The 14,732-nt window shown below is 37.7% G+C and overlaps 1 protein-coding gene across 2 annotated transcripts in view; it reads right to left on the bottom strand.

Moving 5' to 3' along the window:
• spag9b (sperm associated antigen 9b) overlaps positions 1-14,732 on the bottom strand; it is a 70,677-nt gene that overhangs the window by 49,772 nt on the left and 6,173 nt on the right. For both annotated transcript variants that reach the window (XM_055175616.2, XM_055175617.2), the window contains exon 2: positions 5,039-5,159. In XM_055175616.2, coding sequence (XP_055031591.2) covers positions 5,039-5,159 — 121 coding nt within the window. The remainder of the gene's footprint in view (positions 1-5,038; positions 5,160-14,732) is intronic.

Here is a 14,732-nt window from a genome sequence, read left to right as displayed (position 1 = left end):
TTTGAAAAAGCAACACTCGTTAAACAAAATCATTCAAAATATTATTTATCATCATGAAAATACCTGAAACAATATGAAGAACAGCGTATAAATATTCATGTGTAAGCATTTCCTGGAATAGCGTTTGTAATGCTACTTCTTGTGTGGCACAAAGGGAGTTTCTGCACGGGAGCGCCCTCTGGCGTTCGGATGTGCCGGGATTTCACCGTAATTCATTCAAATTCATTCATTGAGAAAACGCGCATTTGCACGATGAATCGTTACACCCCTACATGAAGGTAAAGCTAATCTTTTACATTATAGCGGTGACGCTTGTAGTGACGATTCTCTTAGACCAATCAGTGCTCTACAGTGTTTTCACATCACGTCTTGGTATCAGCTCGGGTCGCTTAGAACCCCAACCAAGGTGGTACGAAAAAAAGTATCGGGTACTACGTACTGCACCCAATGGAAAAGCCCCCAAAAGTAAGCTGATCTGACCTTCACCAAACCGTGGGGTACTATGCAATGGAAAAGCGCCAATAGAAAAGGCACCCTCCATGTAAGGTATATGTATATAAAAATGGCGTATTCTAAGGTAAAACATAACGGTTCATTATTTAATTTCTTTATACACTACTAAAAACATAGTTATATGTATTATTTTGCAGTTCTTATACTAGATCCTCCTAAAATGTACACATTGCACCTTTAAAGTTTCCTGAGTCTCTTTATCATTTACAACTTACTATATCATATAACTTACTTAAGAATTAAAAACTTCATATTGTTTGATAAGTTTGCCTGTGTGGTTTCAGGGCCAAACACCTTCCAACATAAACATTTTTTTTCTTCTGAATTAAAAAATTCTACTTCACATGCCACCTTAGACACAAAGAACGTGTAACACCAAAATATGCCTATATAAACAGTCAGCATGTAATAGTCTATGCCAGCTTGTCCATCATATCATATTAAATACACAGACTCACAATCACAAATAACACCATGTTAATCCTCATTCAGGGCAAAAAGAAAATATTGATTGACCAGATGTGTAATTTGCCAGGAGGGTTTACATAATTTGCCACCCACCTCGAGCAGAATTTGGCAGTAAACAGAGTCACACTCCCATCATGTGGGGGAGTTGTTAAGAGATCCTTAAGCTATAATCCAGTTTAGCCCATTCACAGTAAAACCATCAAAGATCAAGAGACTCCATCAACTAAGGAGCATTTTCACTGGGTATGCGCTAGAGCTGGGTATCTATAGACCAGTTCAAGAGATGTAAACAACACTGGTCCAGAAGCACTTCCTGTTTCTGTTTTTTAACACTAGATAAACGTTGGGATAAAATAAACCAACAGAACATATAAACCTGAATTAACTGAAGTTAAACAAACATCTTAAAGATAATAATATATGTCAAATATAAAATAACTGTCACAAACTGTAACAGGAAGTGTTTTTGGACCAGTGTTGTTTACATCATTTGAACTGGTCTATTCAGATGTTCCAGATCGATTCGATTTCGATTCACAAGCTATCTAATCGATTCGATCTCGATTCAATTTTCGATTCCGGTTCTCGGGACGGTTTTTATACTCGATTCTCGATTCAACTCAATGAATATAGATTTAATACAAATACTATATTAATTAAAAAGAACAGTGAACAGCAGCAGCAATAAAAAGAAATTAAAAGCCACAACACTATCGTCGACGTCTTGCTTGTGTCATCGGACGCTCGTGATACACGTCTGGATTCGAACCTTACTTCCGGTTTCGTTTTTTAATGGTCTGACTAGTTGCTAAACTGATCTCTAGAACATAAGAGATATGTATGTTCGAAAATAACACATGTTTTGGTTTCCTATGTAATCTGTGTGTTTTTTTTTGCTTGTTATATAAATAAACTACGTTTAAAGAACTTTGTTGTTATTTATTCTTAGCGGAGTTTACCGGAAGTTACGTGCGGACCACGACAGCCGCTTGTTTATGTTTTTACTGCTGAAATGGTCTATACGTTACATTATTACTACGCTCGCTTGTACGGTTTATCCTTAGCCGCAATATTCTACTTCTTATATTATCTATTGATTTTCTGTGTTCTCCCCTACATTTACTCATGTAAAGCTGCTTTGCAACAATTAACAATTGTGAAAAGCGCTATATAAATAAAATTGAATTGAATTAACATAGCGCAAGGCAAAAAAAGAGGGTGACATCTAGTGAAGAAGACTAGTAATTAGATTAACGTTAATCTTACGTTCAATGTTTGCGGAAATAAATTCTGCTCTTTGAGAATCGATTTTGAATCGACCACATAAAAAAAAACGATTAATCGAAAATTTGCCAAGCCCTAGTATGCGCTTACAAGTGCAAAAGAACTTATTACTCTAATAATAGCTTACCTATTGCAGATGTATGCACAGCCACAGTGTTATAACTGTTGCACCCATTTGTATTGTAATTCATAACTCAGAGCACGTTGATGCAGGGCAGGCAGCTTAAAACACAGCGCTTATATAACACGATATCTCCATTAGGTTCCATGTTAAAAACATGTTGATATATAATATTTAGACTCTAGCATTATATTTTCTTATTAGTGCTGAAAACATTTATTGTAGTACGTATGCGCTTGTTTGGGTGTTTGTGTCACGAATAAACACGTAATGTGCTTATAAAAAGTGTGTAAACAGCTGATACTCAGCAAAGCCTACAGCTCTGTCTCAATGTTATTGTTTACAAGGTCAAATCAGGAAGGGAAACGTCATGATACAGTACACCCAATAAGGAAGTGAATGCACTTGTGCCTTCATTTACATAAGTCTCTGTTTAGGTCCGTCTCCACTGAAGCACAAACCTGGAGTTTTCAAACTAAAACAAAGTCTGACGCATTTACAAACGTCTTAGTTTACAAGGGTCAAAAACTCAGCGTAAGCGTTTTTAAACGAAAATGCATTAAAGGAACATTCCACTTTCATTAAAAAAATTCGGATTTACTTAACCTCATGTCATCCAAGATGTTTATGTATTTCTTTGTTCAGTTGAGAAGAAATTGCGTTTTTTGAGGAAAACGTTTTTAGGTTTTTTCTCTATATAGTGGACTTTATTGGACCTTTAACAGTTTGCAGTTTCAATGCAGATTCAAAAATCTTTAAACCAGTGTTTCCCAACCTTTTTTCTGCCACGGCACAGTTTTGATAAGTAAAAAATCATACGGCACACCACTTTCACAATAAGCATTAACAGATCTGCACAAACCTTTATTGCAATGCTTAAATGACTTGGTAAACTGGAATGTTATACTTAATTAAATGTAGTATTCACATTAAATGTGAAACTTGATCAGTGGTAACTTGGGAAACACTGCTCTAAACAACCCCAACCGAGGCTTAAGGGTATTATCTAGAAACGAAATCTGAAACGATCGGCAAAAAAAATTAAGTACTTTTTAATCACAACTTCTTGTCTTGCACTAGCCTTGTGATGCGCCAGCGTGACCTTATGTATTACGTAATCACATCGAAAGGGTAACAAGTGTGGAGAACGAGGAGCGTTCTGATGTTGTTGTATGTGGCATGATACTAAATAATGTCTTTGTTTCAGTTTATTGTTTCTAATGGTTCATAAGTGTGCGTTTCACTTATGTAATGCGTGACCTTTTGACGTGATTGTATAATATGTAAGGTCGCGCTGGCACGTTGCACAGCTAGTGCAAGACGAGAAGTTGTGGTTTAAAAGTGCATTTTTTGCAAATGATGACCGTTTCACTAGATAAGACCCTTATGCCTTAGTTGAGATCGTTTAGAGGCCTTTGAAGCTGCATTGAAACTGTAAACTGTTGAGGTTCACTAAAGTCCATTATATGGAGAAAAATAACTGCTGAAAGAAAGACATAAACCCCTTGGATGACATGGGGGTAGTGTTGCTTTCATCAACAAAAAGTATGACTAAATATAGTCGTCAATGAACATTTATCACGTGACGAAAACAGGACGCAACGAAAATGCTGGTCATGTGACGATGACTAATTAAATGTATAAAGCAATATTGTTGACAAATGAAAACAAAACTAAAAGTGGTTTACAAAATAAAAACTATGCTAAAACGTCTCTTCATTTTTGTTGACAAACGGTTATAACGTTATCGTCTCTTTAGCCATCCCAGCATCTCCGTGCCCCCGCCACCTGACTGCAGATAGGTCATTATACTATATGGGATAAATAGAATTGCAATCTAGACTAAAAATAGACTAAAATGCGATTTTTACTGACTAAAACTAGACTAAAAGAGTCATGGATAAGTCTGACTAAAATAAGACTAAAATGCACAGACTTTTAGGGGCGGTTTCCCGGACAGGGATTAGACTAGTCCTAGACTAAAACATTTTTAAGAGCTGTCCAAACTGACAACAACTTGCACTGACATATCTTAAAATACATCAGGGCCCTTTGTTTGGCCTCAAAATGCACACAGGTAATGTTTTTCGTAAGGCATGTTTGTTAAAACTAGTTATATTTCCTAATTAAACCAAGGCATAGTCCTGAATTAAGCTAATCCCTGTCCGGGAAACCACCCCTTAGTTGACTAAAACTTGACTAGACTAAAAAGAGTATGAACGTGACTAAATCTAATAAAAACTTAAATGACAGCTTGAACCAAAGACTAGAATACAACTAAATTTAAAACAGGCTGCCAAAAAAACAACACAACATGGGGGTGAGCAAATTATCCAAAAAAAAAAAATGAAAGTGGAGTAATCCTTTAATGTAAAAGTAGCCTAAGTGTGTAAATCTCTGGCCAGGTAAAGTGTTTAAACATGGGTGAGTGGGTACTTTCTTCAAAGGAAAGAGTAAACCTACTGAGAATAATAATGGTTTAAAAAAGAACTGGAGTTTAAATCAGATAAGCTATAAAAACTTGTACTCAACAAAGTTTTGAGGAAGAACCGTGAAAAATTATAATCACTGCAATATTTACAATGTTTATTATTTCTATTTTGCCCACAAAACCTTTGCCAACCCAGCACCCAGCAGTCGAAAGGAACTGACCTTGGTCTGCAAAGTTTTTAATCTTGAGCTCCATCTGTCTGGTCTGAGCCTCCAGTAGCAGCACACGGGTCTGCAGATCTTTCTTCTCCTGATCTTGAGAGTCCTCATACTCAATATATCTCTAGATTAAACACAGAAAAAAAAATGTAATTTTTACACAATTCTGAAACCAAACCATCTAAAACTAAACTGTCCATTTCTGTAGCCCAATTAGTAGAGCAAAGTATTAACAACATAAAAGTTTTGGGATTAATTCCCAAGGAACACAGAGACTGACAAAAACTGTAAAGCTTGAATACACTGTAAGTCACTGTGGATAAAAGTGTGTGCCAAATGCATTAATGGGTTATTTTTATGATGTATTTATAATAACAATTTATTTTAGGTACTGTATGCACCTGCTGTTTTTTCTGTACTGCTGTGGTGTGATGCATGCAACAACTTGCTGAACTACTCATGCAGTTGCATAAGCAATATGAAATATTTTGTGAATTATTAAAGATGAATAACCAAAAAAATTATAATCCTCTGGCTTGGCCTGTTACAAAAAGATCTGCATACTTTAAGGCCAGCCACGTGGGCCTCAGCTTTCTTTACAGACTGGCTGCGAAGGGAAAACAAATATATGTGAAGTAGGGATAGACAATATACCAATAATCTCAAAATCTTTCCAAATGCTACTCGATATGTACATATTTTGTTTGTTTTCTAAACCTTTTTTTGTGCTTTTACTGAATATATTGCAAAGTCCTAATGTGAAGAATAGAAAAACAATGCCTATAGATAAATGAATGAACACCAATGCTGCAACCAAAATCATCTGAAATACTTCCATACCATATAGGCAAGTAGTATGTACACATTTATAGTATTTAAAAACAGTAGGCAAAATGTACCCGGATGACTTGCTCCTTCCAGCAAGATTTTGTAGTGTGCATTCGAAGCACATTTTACAATCCTGGGAGAGGAGTTACCCAATAAAGAAGCAGAGGTGTTGTCATATTAAAAATTTTTAAAACGCAGTAAGCTGCTGATCACAAAAAGAGCAATGTGCTGTGTTTTTATATTGCTATAAGTGCAGTCCCCGGTTTTTCCAAGCCACGGTAAACTTCTGTTGCCACAACGAAAGGCCCCTCATTCGATTGGACAATGAAAAAACATGAATGACGTTGGGCACTTCTCCGCTCAGAGTTGACTTTTTTCAACTTCAGCTGCTCAAGAGGAGTTCGGCGCGCATAAACAACGTGCATAACTCTCACTGCCAACTGAAAAGCATTTAAAAAAGGCCCCTCCCACAGCCATAAACCTGTTCTGTGTGATCCGCCCCTAACGCTGCTCTATTTAAATGCAAATACATATAGGGAACAGCTGTTCCTTGTGGTTAAATTGTGCATCATATAAGTTAATGGCTCACTTGTATGTCACATGATGTATCAACACAGTGGATGTAGTACATCCGAACTTATACTATAAATGGCCCTCACTTTCCTGCAGAGTTTAGCTCCAACCCTGATCAAACTCACCTGCCGACCTACAGGAACTACATCTCAACAACACTGTGACATTTAATGTCTGTCTGACAATAAGCTTTTATAGACAGCCCCAAGCATAACAGTGCACAGGTGATGTTGCATTGACATAACCAACCAAGCAAGCAAGCAAAAAGGGCGTAAAAGGTTAAAATGCATTGCTTAAGGTCAATGTAGGGTGATGTGAACTCCAAGACCTCCCTTTCTGATACAAAGCCATTAAAAAAAACTCAGCTGGTAGGCACCAGATACCTCTAAAAAGGTTGAATGGAACAGACTGGCAGTACGAGACTGTTTGCAGTGGCTAAAGTTTGAAGTGAACAACAACAACTGGTTAATGCGTTTCAGCACGTCTGACTCGGAAGCCAATGACTCAGTGCAGGCGTTTGCTTGAATTACTCATTTCATCTTTACTCACTCATATGCCACAAATGTACAGGCAACTAATGGGCGAGTTGCGTGTGTTTTCAGGTCTGGGATGCAATAGAGCAGCTGCAAGGATTTCCCCTCCTTCCAGACTCCAAATACGCACTGTGTCCTCACCTCTATTGTTAGATGTCACCCAAGCCCTCCAGCGATATGGGAGCAATTGACCAAATAATTAACAGCAGCGTTAACTGCTGGTGTTTGTGTAGATATCAACTGACAGGCCATGGGAGTTATTTGTACAATTACATGACATTTTCATTTCTTTATTGAGCAGATATTTTTATTCAAAGTGACCAATAAGGAATCTGAAATTAACATAGGAGATAAAAACTAGGGATGCACCGATAGGATTTTTTTTGGGCCGATACCGATTCCGATTCAAACAGACAACTTCTGGCCGATACCGATATTAAACACTTGTATACAATACTATACAGTTGGTCTATTAGCTAGTTTATTTCTGCATCAAATTATTTTTACTGAACATGGATTGGATCTAATTAACATTCAACTGACCAACATAATAAGAGAGGCAGAAATATTTATAAAACAAATATAATAAGACAGCATGACAACCTTCAAAGGTGGTTTTTGCTATTCAGCATTTATTTTATTAACAACATTAACTCATTTTTTACATATAATGGATTTCTTTATGCAGTTAATTAATAAACAATCGGTATCAGCCTGTCTCGTGCTATTGCCGATATGCCGATGGTTTCAAATTCATCAAAAATCGGCCGATAAATATCGGTGGCCGATACATCGGTGCATGACTAATAAAAACAATTCAGAAGACAAAACATAACTGTAAATTGGGATTATCTGTGATGACATTGATAATTAAAAGCCTTTGCATGCGTGACACCTAGCAAAACATATGACTGGAAAAACAGTTCATAAAAAATTTAATAGCATGCATGCATATTAAATATGAATGCTATCTTTTTGTACCAAGCACTTTTTCCCTTTGAAGTTTATAAATCTTCCTACATTAAGCATCTTAGGACACAATTTTTAGAAATGAATTCCTGCCTCTGGTTCAGTTTATACTCATAAATTTGATAAGGCGGTTGAATCACTCTGGACTGAACTAGAAAGAAAAAAAACACAAAAAGAGAACAACCTAAAATTTGAACTAGGACATGACAGCAACGATAAAAATGAAAACAATGATCCTGTGCGTTTACATTTTCTTTTCTCTTTACAGACTGGTCTGGGTGGCATGTTGGGCGGTATCTTGGAGGGTCTGATTGATTAGCATTGCGAGAGCATCTAGTCCAGGGTCAAGACTGAAGAACTGTGAGATGGCTTCAAAAGCAAGCAGTGATGTCTGGCTTTAATTCAATAAACTAGGCACAAATTCAGTCAAGCTGTCATACAAGTCTGCCACAAGTGTAATGTGTTATTGTCTCTGTTATAGCACAGGGTTGCTGAATGCTTCATTCTGATTGGTTCACAAATGTTCCACAGCCATGCATTTTTTTTTTCGATAAACACACAACCAGCCTGTAAAATATCTTAAAAGAACCACCAGTGCAATGTCTTAGCAATGTCTGTGTCCGGTTCGCTTCGCATAGTGCCGCAATGACCACCTTGGGTGTTCATTATTTTTTAATAATTCAACGTCTCATCATCAATTATTCCTTACAAATTTAACTTACATAAAATTTGAAGCAAAAACAGAGGGCCAAGCCAGATTAATATATTTTATGATCAGACAAAAATGTGGTGCAAGCAGAACTGAAAATACCCTTTCACTCAATCATGCCTTGCCCGAAGAACGTGACTTATTTTTCAGACCTATCGAGCACTCAATATAAAAAAACATCCCTAATCAACAATTACATTTACAGAAATTTGTAACAAAGTCATAAGCAATGCTAAAAGAGCACTATCTTCAGAATCACATTCAGAGGATCACGTAGGGTCATCTTGCCTTCAGCAGCCCTTCAAACGTTCAAAGCAATACTGCAACAAAGCACACATTTCTACAATACTTAAGCATTATCAAAGCTGAGAGGCTTTCAATGCTTCTCACATGAACTTTACCTGATGATGTTATCAAATTGAATCCCCTTTGAAACACAAACATCACCCAGAATAAAGAGCATTCTGCTGTCTGTTTAGTGTAATTTGCGATAAACTATTTATTTGCTAGAGGCTCTGGGACATCAGAGAATCCTGGTGTATGAGAAGTGTCAGCATGATCTGTCTTATGATCTGAGAGCCACAGATCAACACGTACTCACAGTCACCACTACATTTGTTATGTAAAATATGAATAGTTCAGATGCAAAACCCTCTAAGCGCCCCCTATGTTTCCTATTGAATGAGCATTTTTATTAGAGTCTTAATGGATATTACCAGTATTTCTGAATGGCCTGAGGCAAGGATACAGTCAATCAGAATGAAGTATTTGATGAACGTATAATACGTGCCGATAACATTCTGTTAATATCATCATCTCATTTTTGACAGAGGTGATGTTTAGCGGCTTTTGCATCTAAGCTCCCCAATTTTACTTGAATGGCAATAAAATGGTCATTAGTAAATGCCTTTTTTTCAAATAATTCCCTTGGTAATTAACTCTTTCCAAAAGTTTAATACCTTGAAGAAAATTTTCTTCTATAAATATATAAACAATATATCAATTGAAAAAACAGACACTCCGTTTTCAAACAAACAACTGAAAGAAACGAGAAACACCGTTTCATCCCATCTTCATTTGTTCTGTTTTTATAACCTCTCAAATATGGGTAGGTTTCTTCAAAAATAAAATATTTTGAGCAAAAAGCTGAGACTTTTGTTAGAGATTAGATTCAGAACGTTGATCAAAACAAACACTGAAAAAAATGAGTCATTCAATTTACTCAATTTTTTTAAGGTAAGTGGCCGCAATCAATTTATTTAAGCTACTTTTAAACAAACGTTTTTTTGCTTTGTTTTTCTAATTTTTTGTTAGAGTAAATTGAATGAATCTTTTTTCAGTGGAGTTTTAACTGTTTTGAATCAGAGGATGCTTAAGAGTTTTATAAGTTGGGTAAGAGCACCACGTAGTGGATAATAGCGAAAATATTGCCATTAAAGCTTGTCAGGGAAAGAGTTTAAGAGTAACTAAACCCTAAACCAATTTTTTTTAGTTAAAGGCGGAGTCCACGATGTTTGAAAGCCAATGTTGATATTTGAAATTACCTAAACAAACACGCCCCTACCCCAATAGAATCTGGACCTTCTTTTAAAAGACCCGCCCCACACATACGCACCCCGGCAAGGATGCCGGTTAGCAGGGCCTGAAGTTAACTTTTTTGACCACCAGCCACTGTGGCAGGTGGATTTTGAAATCCACCTGCCACAGAGACTTTTTACCAGCCAGTTTTTTTTTGCCTGAATAGTGAATGATAACGCTGTCTTTATTGTATGAATTAAATATATATTTTTTTCAGATCTACAAAAGTGAATTTCTCTTTGCCTTGGGTTGTTTGATTAACATTAATGACACAGACTTAAGTAGGTTAATTGAGGTTACTGTCTCTTTAAGACCAGCACATACTGGTTTTTGACTCTCTATAAATACACTTAAGACATAAAGAAATGTTTTATTAGAAAATGAATACTGTTGAGATAATTTTGTTTATATGTGCCCTGTCAAGAGCAGAAAAATTTTATGTACGCATGCTTTTAGGAACGCGTCTCTCCGATGTGCCCTATTGAGTCCCCTTAAACCCGCGCAGACACACAGAGACAGAGGGGGCACAAACTGCGCACATAAACCCCGCACATACGTTGTTTTTCATTACTATATTCGCAAAATGTATGTTAATGTACTACAGTATATGGCATAGTAGCGCAACTCTTTTTAAAGTTTACACATCAAGAGTTCTGATCCGTCACAGCAGCACTACACATCTGTGCAACTGCGATTGTACAGTAGCCTATGTCAGCATTGTATTATCATCCCATCTAACCAACAGTTTAATACTTACTCACACATCCAAACGTAGTCAGAGAAGTGCCTCATCTTTTTTCCAATCGCATGAACGTTGCGAAACAGAAGGCGCATCCTCTCAATGAATCACTCTATTTGCATCAGTGATATGCGCAGGTTGATAAGAAATGAGCGGGTGCCGGTTACGAGTCATCCAAAAATATTTTAATGATATTCAGGCCGCGGTCAGTTGGTCGAGTTTAAAAACTATTTTCAACAATTGCGGGCGGGTTATAGTGATGGGTCGTTCGCCGGCTCTAAGAGCTGATTCTTTGTAGCGAACGAGCAGAGCCGAATCTTCAGACGCAGGCAGGGGTGGGACCGTAGAGGCCAGAAGAGCCGAATCTATGAAAAGAGCCGGACTGCCATCACTAAAATGAGCTGGAGCCGAAAGAGCCGAATCTTTGAAAAGTTGAAAATGTCGGTCGGTAGTGGGTTGTTGTTCATAAAATGACCCGCGCATCACTGATTCGCATTGGCTACCCGCCAACGTGGCTAGTAGATTGACAGCGTTACCCGCCAATTACAAAATCCACCCGCATTTGGCGCGTGGTCGGGTGTTAATTTCATGCCCTGCCGGTTAGTAGACACGCTCCTTACTGCTGATTGGCTATAAGTGTGTTTTGGTAGTCGGCCCGTCTCCTTTTCCAAAGCGTTTTTCAAACATCGTGGACTCCGCCTTTAATGATCTGTAAGAATGGGGCTTTATTAGTGCTGTTCATTGATATGAGTAACTTTTTTGACATTTGGGTATAACGTGTTTTTCAATACTACAATATAGGGTGTAAAATGTCTGAGTGCTGCCCTCTTCAGGTTGAACGGTGGCTACTGCAGTTGAATTTTCCTGTTGGATGTTGCGGTACTGTGTGATGTAAGCGGTATGACCCTACGTAAGCAGATTCAAGCTCACCAAACCCTTGTTACGATCTCACCACACTCTTGGTACGAGCTCAGTTCGTCCCCTCTATCTCTGTTGGGGTCTGCCCACTTTTCTGACATTTTTCAAATATTGCCAGGCTCAGACCAGGGGTTTAGTTACTCTTTAACAAATTTGCAACAAAAACCTCTTAAGTGCATGCAGCCTGTCCTTTCTGAATAAAGGTAAAAGGCTCAAACATTTAGTCCTTGAACCATTTGACAATTGAACATATGTGGCCTGTTATATTTCTACTATTATCCACTAGGTGACACTCTTACCCAACTTATAAAACACTATCATATCTACAGATCCAAAAGCAGTAAATTCTTTTTGTTCAAATTTTGGTATTTTTGGAGATATCTCGTCAATCAAGAGAAAACGCTTGACGAGTATTTTTAATCCCGGAAGTATTGCTCTATGGCAAGCGGCTGCATGCCCGTGTCTGTTTTAAAGATCGCTCTGAATGGGATCTCTATGAAAAGTCTGTCACAAAAATTGAATTATCTCAGCTTTTTGCTCAAAATGTGGTGTTTTCGTGAAAACCTACCCATATTCAAAAGCTGATTACAAAAGAACTACTGAAGTAGGATGAAACAGTTTTTTTGTTTGTTTGAAAGCAGAGGGTCTGTTCTTTCATTTGGCATATTGTATGTTTATATATATATAAAGAAGAACATTTTGCTGGAAGGCATTAAACTTTTGTGAAAATCATGAAAAACACTGGCGCTGGCTGGCAACTTTTTTTAAAAACGCTGGCGGCGAATGAGTTAAAGGACAAGTTCTGTATTTACCACCTAAAGCCCTGTTTTCAGATTGTTTATGATGAAATAGACCGGTTTTGACTGAAATTTGGACATATGATGCTGGCCCGAAAATTTTCGGGTGTTTGTTGTATCACCTCCCACCTATACAATGGCTTAAAGGTGCACTGGAACAATCCTTCCTAAAATGCATTAAACCCTCATCCGCAAAGACGTGAAACTCATCGAGTGGTCAGGGGTGTTCACCGGTATGCTCACACAAAAATCGCTACAAAAGATGCTTTCCAACAGCTGTTTTATCGTAGTTTTGTCCAACTCCATTGACTTGTATTAGATGTGCTGTGAGGAACGGTATTACTCCACGCCAGGAACATTGTTTGTATTCTTGGAATTGGCAAAGCCGGATCAGCACCACCACCTGGGCTGGAGTGTCTATTATTCAAGCTCTAAGCGGAAGAATATACGGGTGTGAGGCGTTTGGAAAAATAGGTCCACAAGTTTACAACGAATGCTAAAACAGCTGTTGGAAAGCATCTTTTGCAGCGATTTTTGTGTGAGCATATCAGTGAACACCCCTGACCACTCGATGAGTTTCACATCTTTGTAAACGAAAGTTTAATGCATTTTAGAAAGGATTGTTCCCGTGCACCTATACACCCATTGTAGAGGTGGGGGGTGAAACATCAAACACCCAAAAACTCTCGGGCCAGCATCATATGTCCAAATTTCAGTTAAAACCGTTCTATTTCATCATAAACAATCTGAAAACAGGGCTTTATGTGTAAAATACAGAACTTGTCCTTTAAGAGGTGATGCAAAGAGAACAAATGAAAGGTGTTTATTTCTTCTTTTTTTATACTCCCTGTAACACATCATATTAAGAAAATAAAATGGTTTGTGAATGTTGACACAATTCCACCAAAATTCCAGCAATCAGAGAAGAAAATATAAAAGTACAGATTTACACATATGATCGTGAGTCATTTAGGTCAGACCTGAGGTCTTGTATGTATGGGTAATTCCTCAAACATCACCAGTTACCAGCTTGTGTGCAACCCCATGACTAATCCTGCTTATAAAATCACAGCTGTCACAGCTAAAGTCACTGTGTCACACACAAACAGACAAACAAACATTATTCTACAGATTATGTCTATGTTGTAGGAAATGGCATTTACAACATATTAAAACACAAACCCTGAAAAAAAGTACTCAGTATTGCAAGTACGATAGGATGCAGCACGCAGGTCAGAATAACACTAAAAGACATAAAACACACACTCGATCTGTATCAGAATAGCACAACTTAGTGTGTTAAGGAGAAATTTTAACACAAGGTAGTTGCTTTAAAGCAAAAATTAAGTAAAAAGTTCCTCAACATCCAAAACACACAGGCACACGTCTTGTGAGGAAACGTATCTGTGTCCTGTCTTTCTCTTTGGTACTCATCATATGATCCGGAGGACAGTGCTCATATGACAGCTCAGCAGAGGAAGAGCGTCTGGCTGCATACAGACTTCAGGCTCTCCTCTCACATAATATCCCCATTGTGCACCCAAAGATAGAGGCTGCTGTGTACCGCCACTCTATTGATGGAGCTCTCTTTAAGTCAACTGTGCCTTTATTTGACTTCCTCAGGGGAATAGCTGATAGCTGCCAAAACATGGGCACAAGATACACTCTACTTGCAAGGTTTCGTTCTCAGCTTGGGCACTCCTTTTAACTATCTAAGCGGAGATGTATGTTTTCGGTTGCTTTGAACAGGGTTAGGCAAAGTCATATGAGGTCAAGCATGGGAAGTTGTAGAAACATCCAACGTGTATAACTTGAAAAAGGCTTAACAGTATGGAACTAAAGGCTTCCTGTTATTTTTAGTTGACGTGTAATCTTAAAAAGTTTAAATTGTACATTATGTATTACTTCTGGCTTCTAAAATATACTGACAGAGTATGACACCACAACAGAAATTATGTGTTAGCATACAATAACAAAACTGTGACCAATGTAGTCCAGTTCCTAAATGGAGGTTAAAAGCCAGAAATCGGTCACTATAGCTGACAAGCTCACT

The sequence above is a fragment of the Misgurnus anguillicaudatus genome, chromosome 4 (genome assembly GCF_027580225.2).
Source record: "Misgurnus anguillicaudatus chromosome 4, ASM2758022v2, whole genome shotgun sequence".
Classification (NCBI taxonomy): Eukaryota; Metazoa; Chordata; class Actinopteri; order Cypriniformes; family Cobitidae; genus Misgurnus; species Misgurnus anguillicaudatus.
Note: the sequence above shows the minus strand (reverse complement) of the source record. Positions and strands in the feature narration are given on the sequence as shown.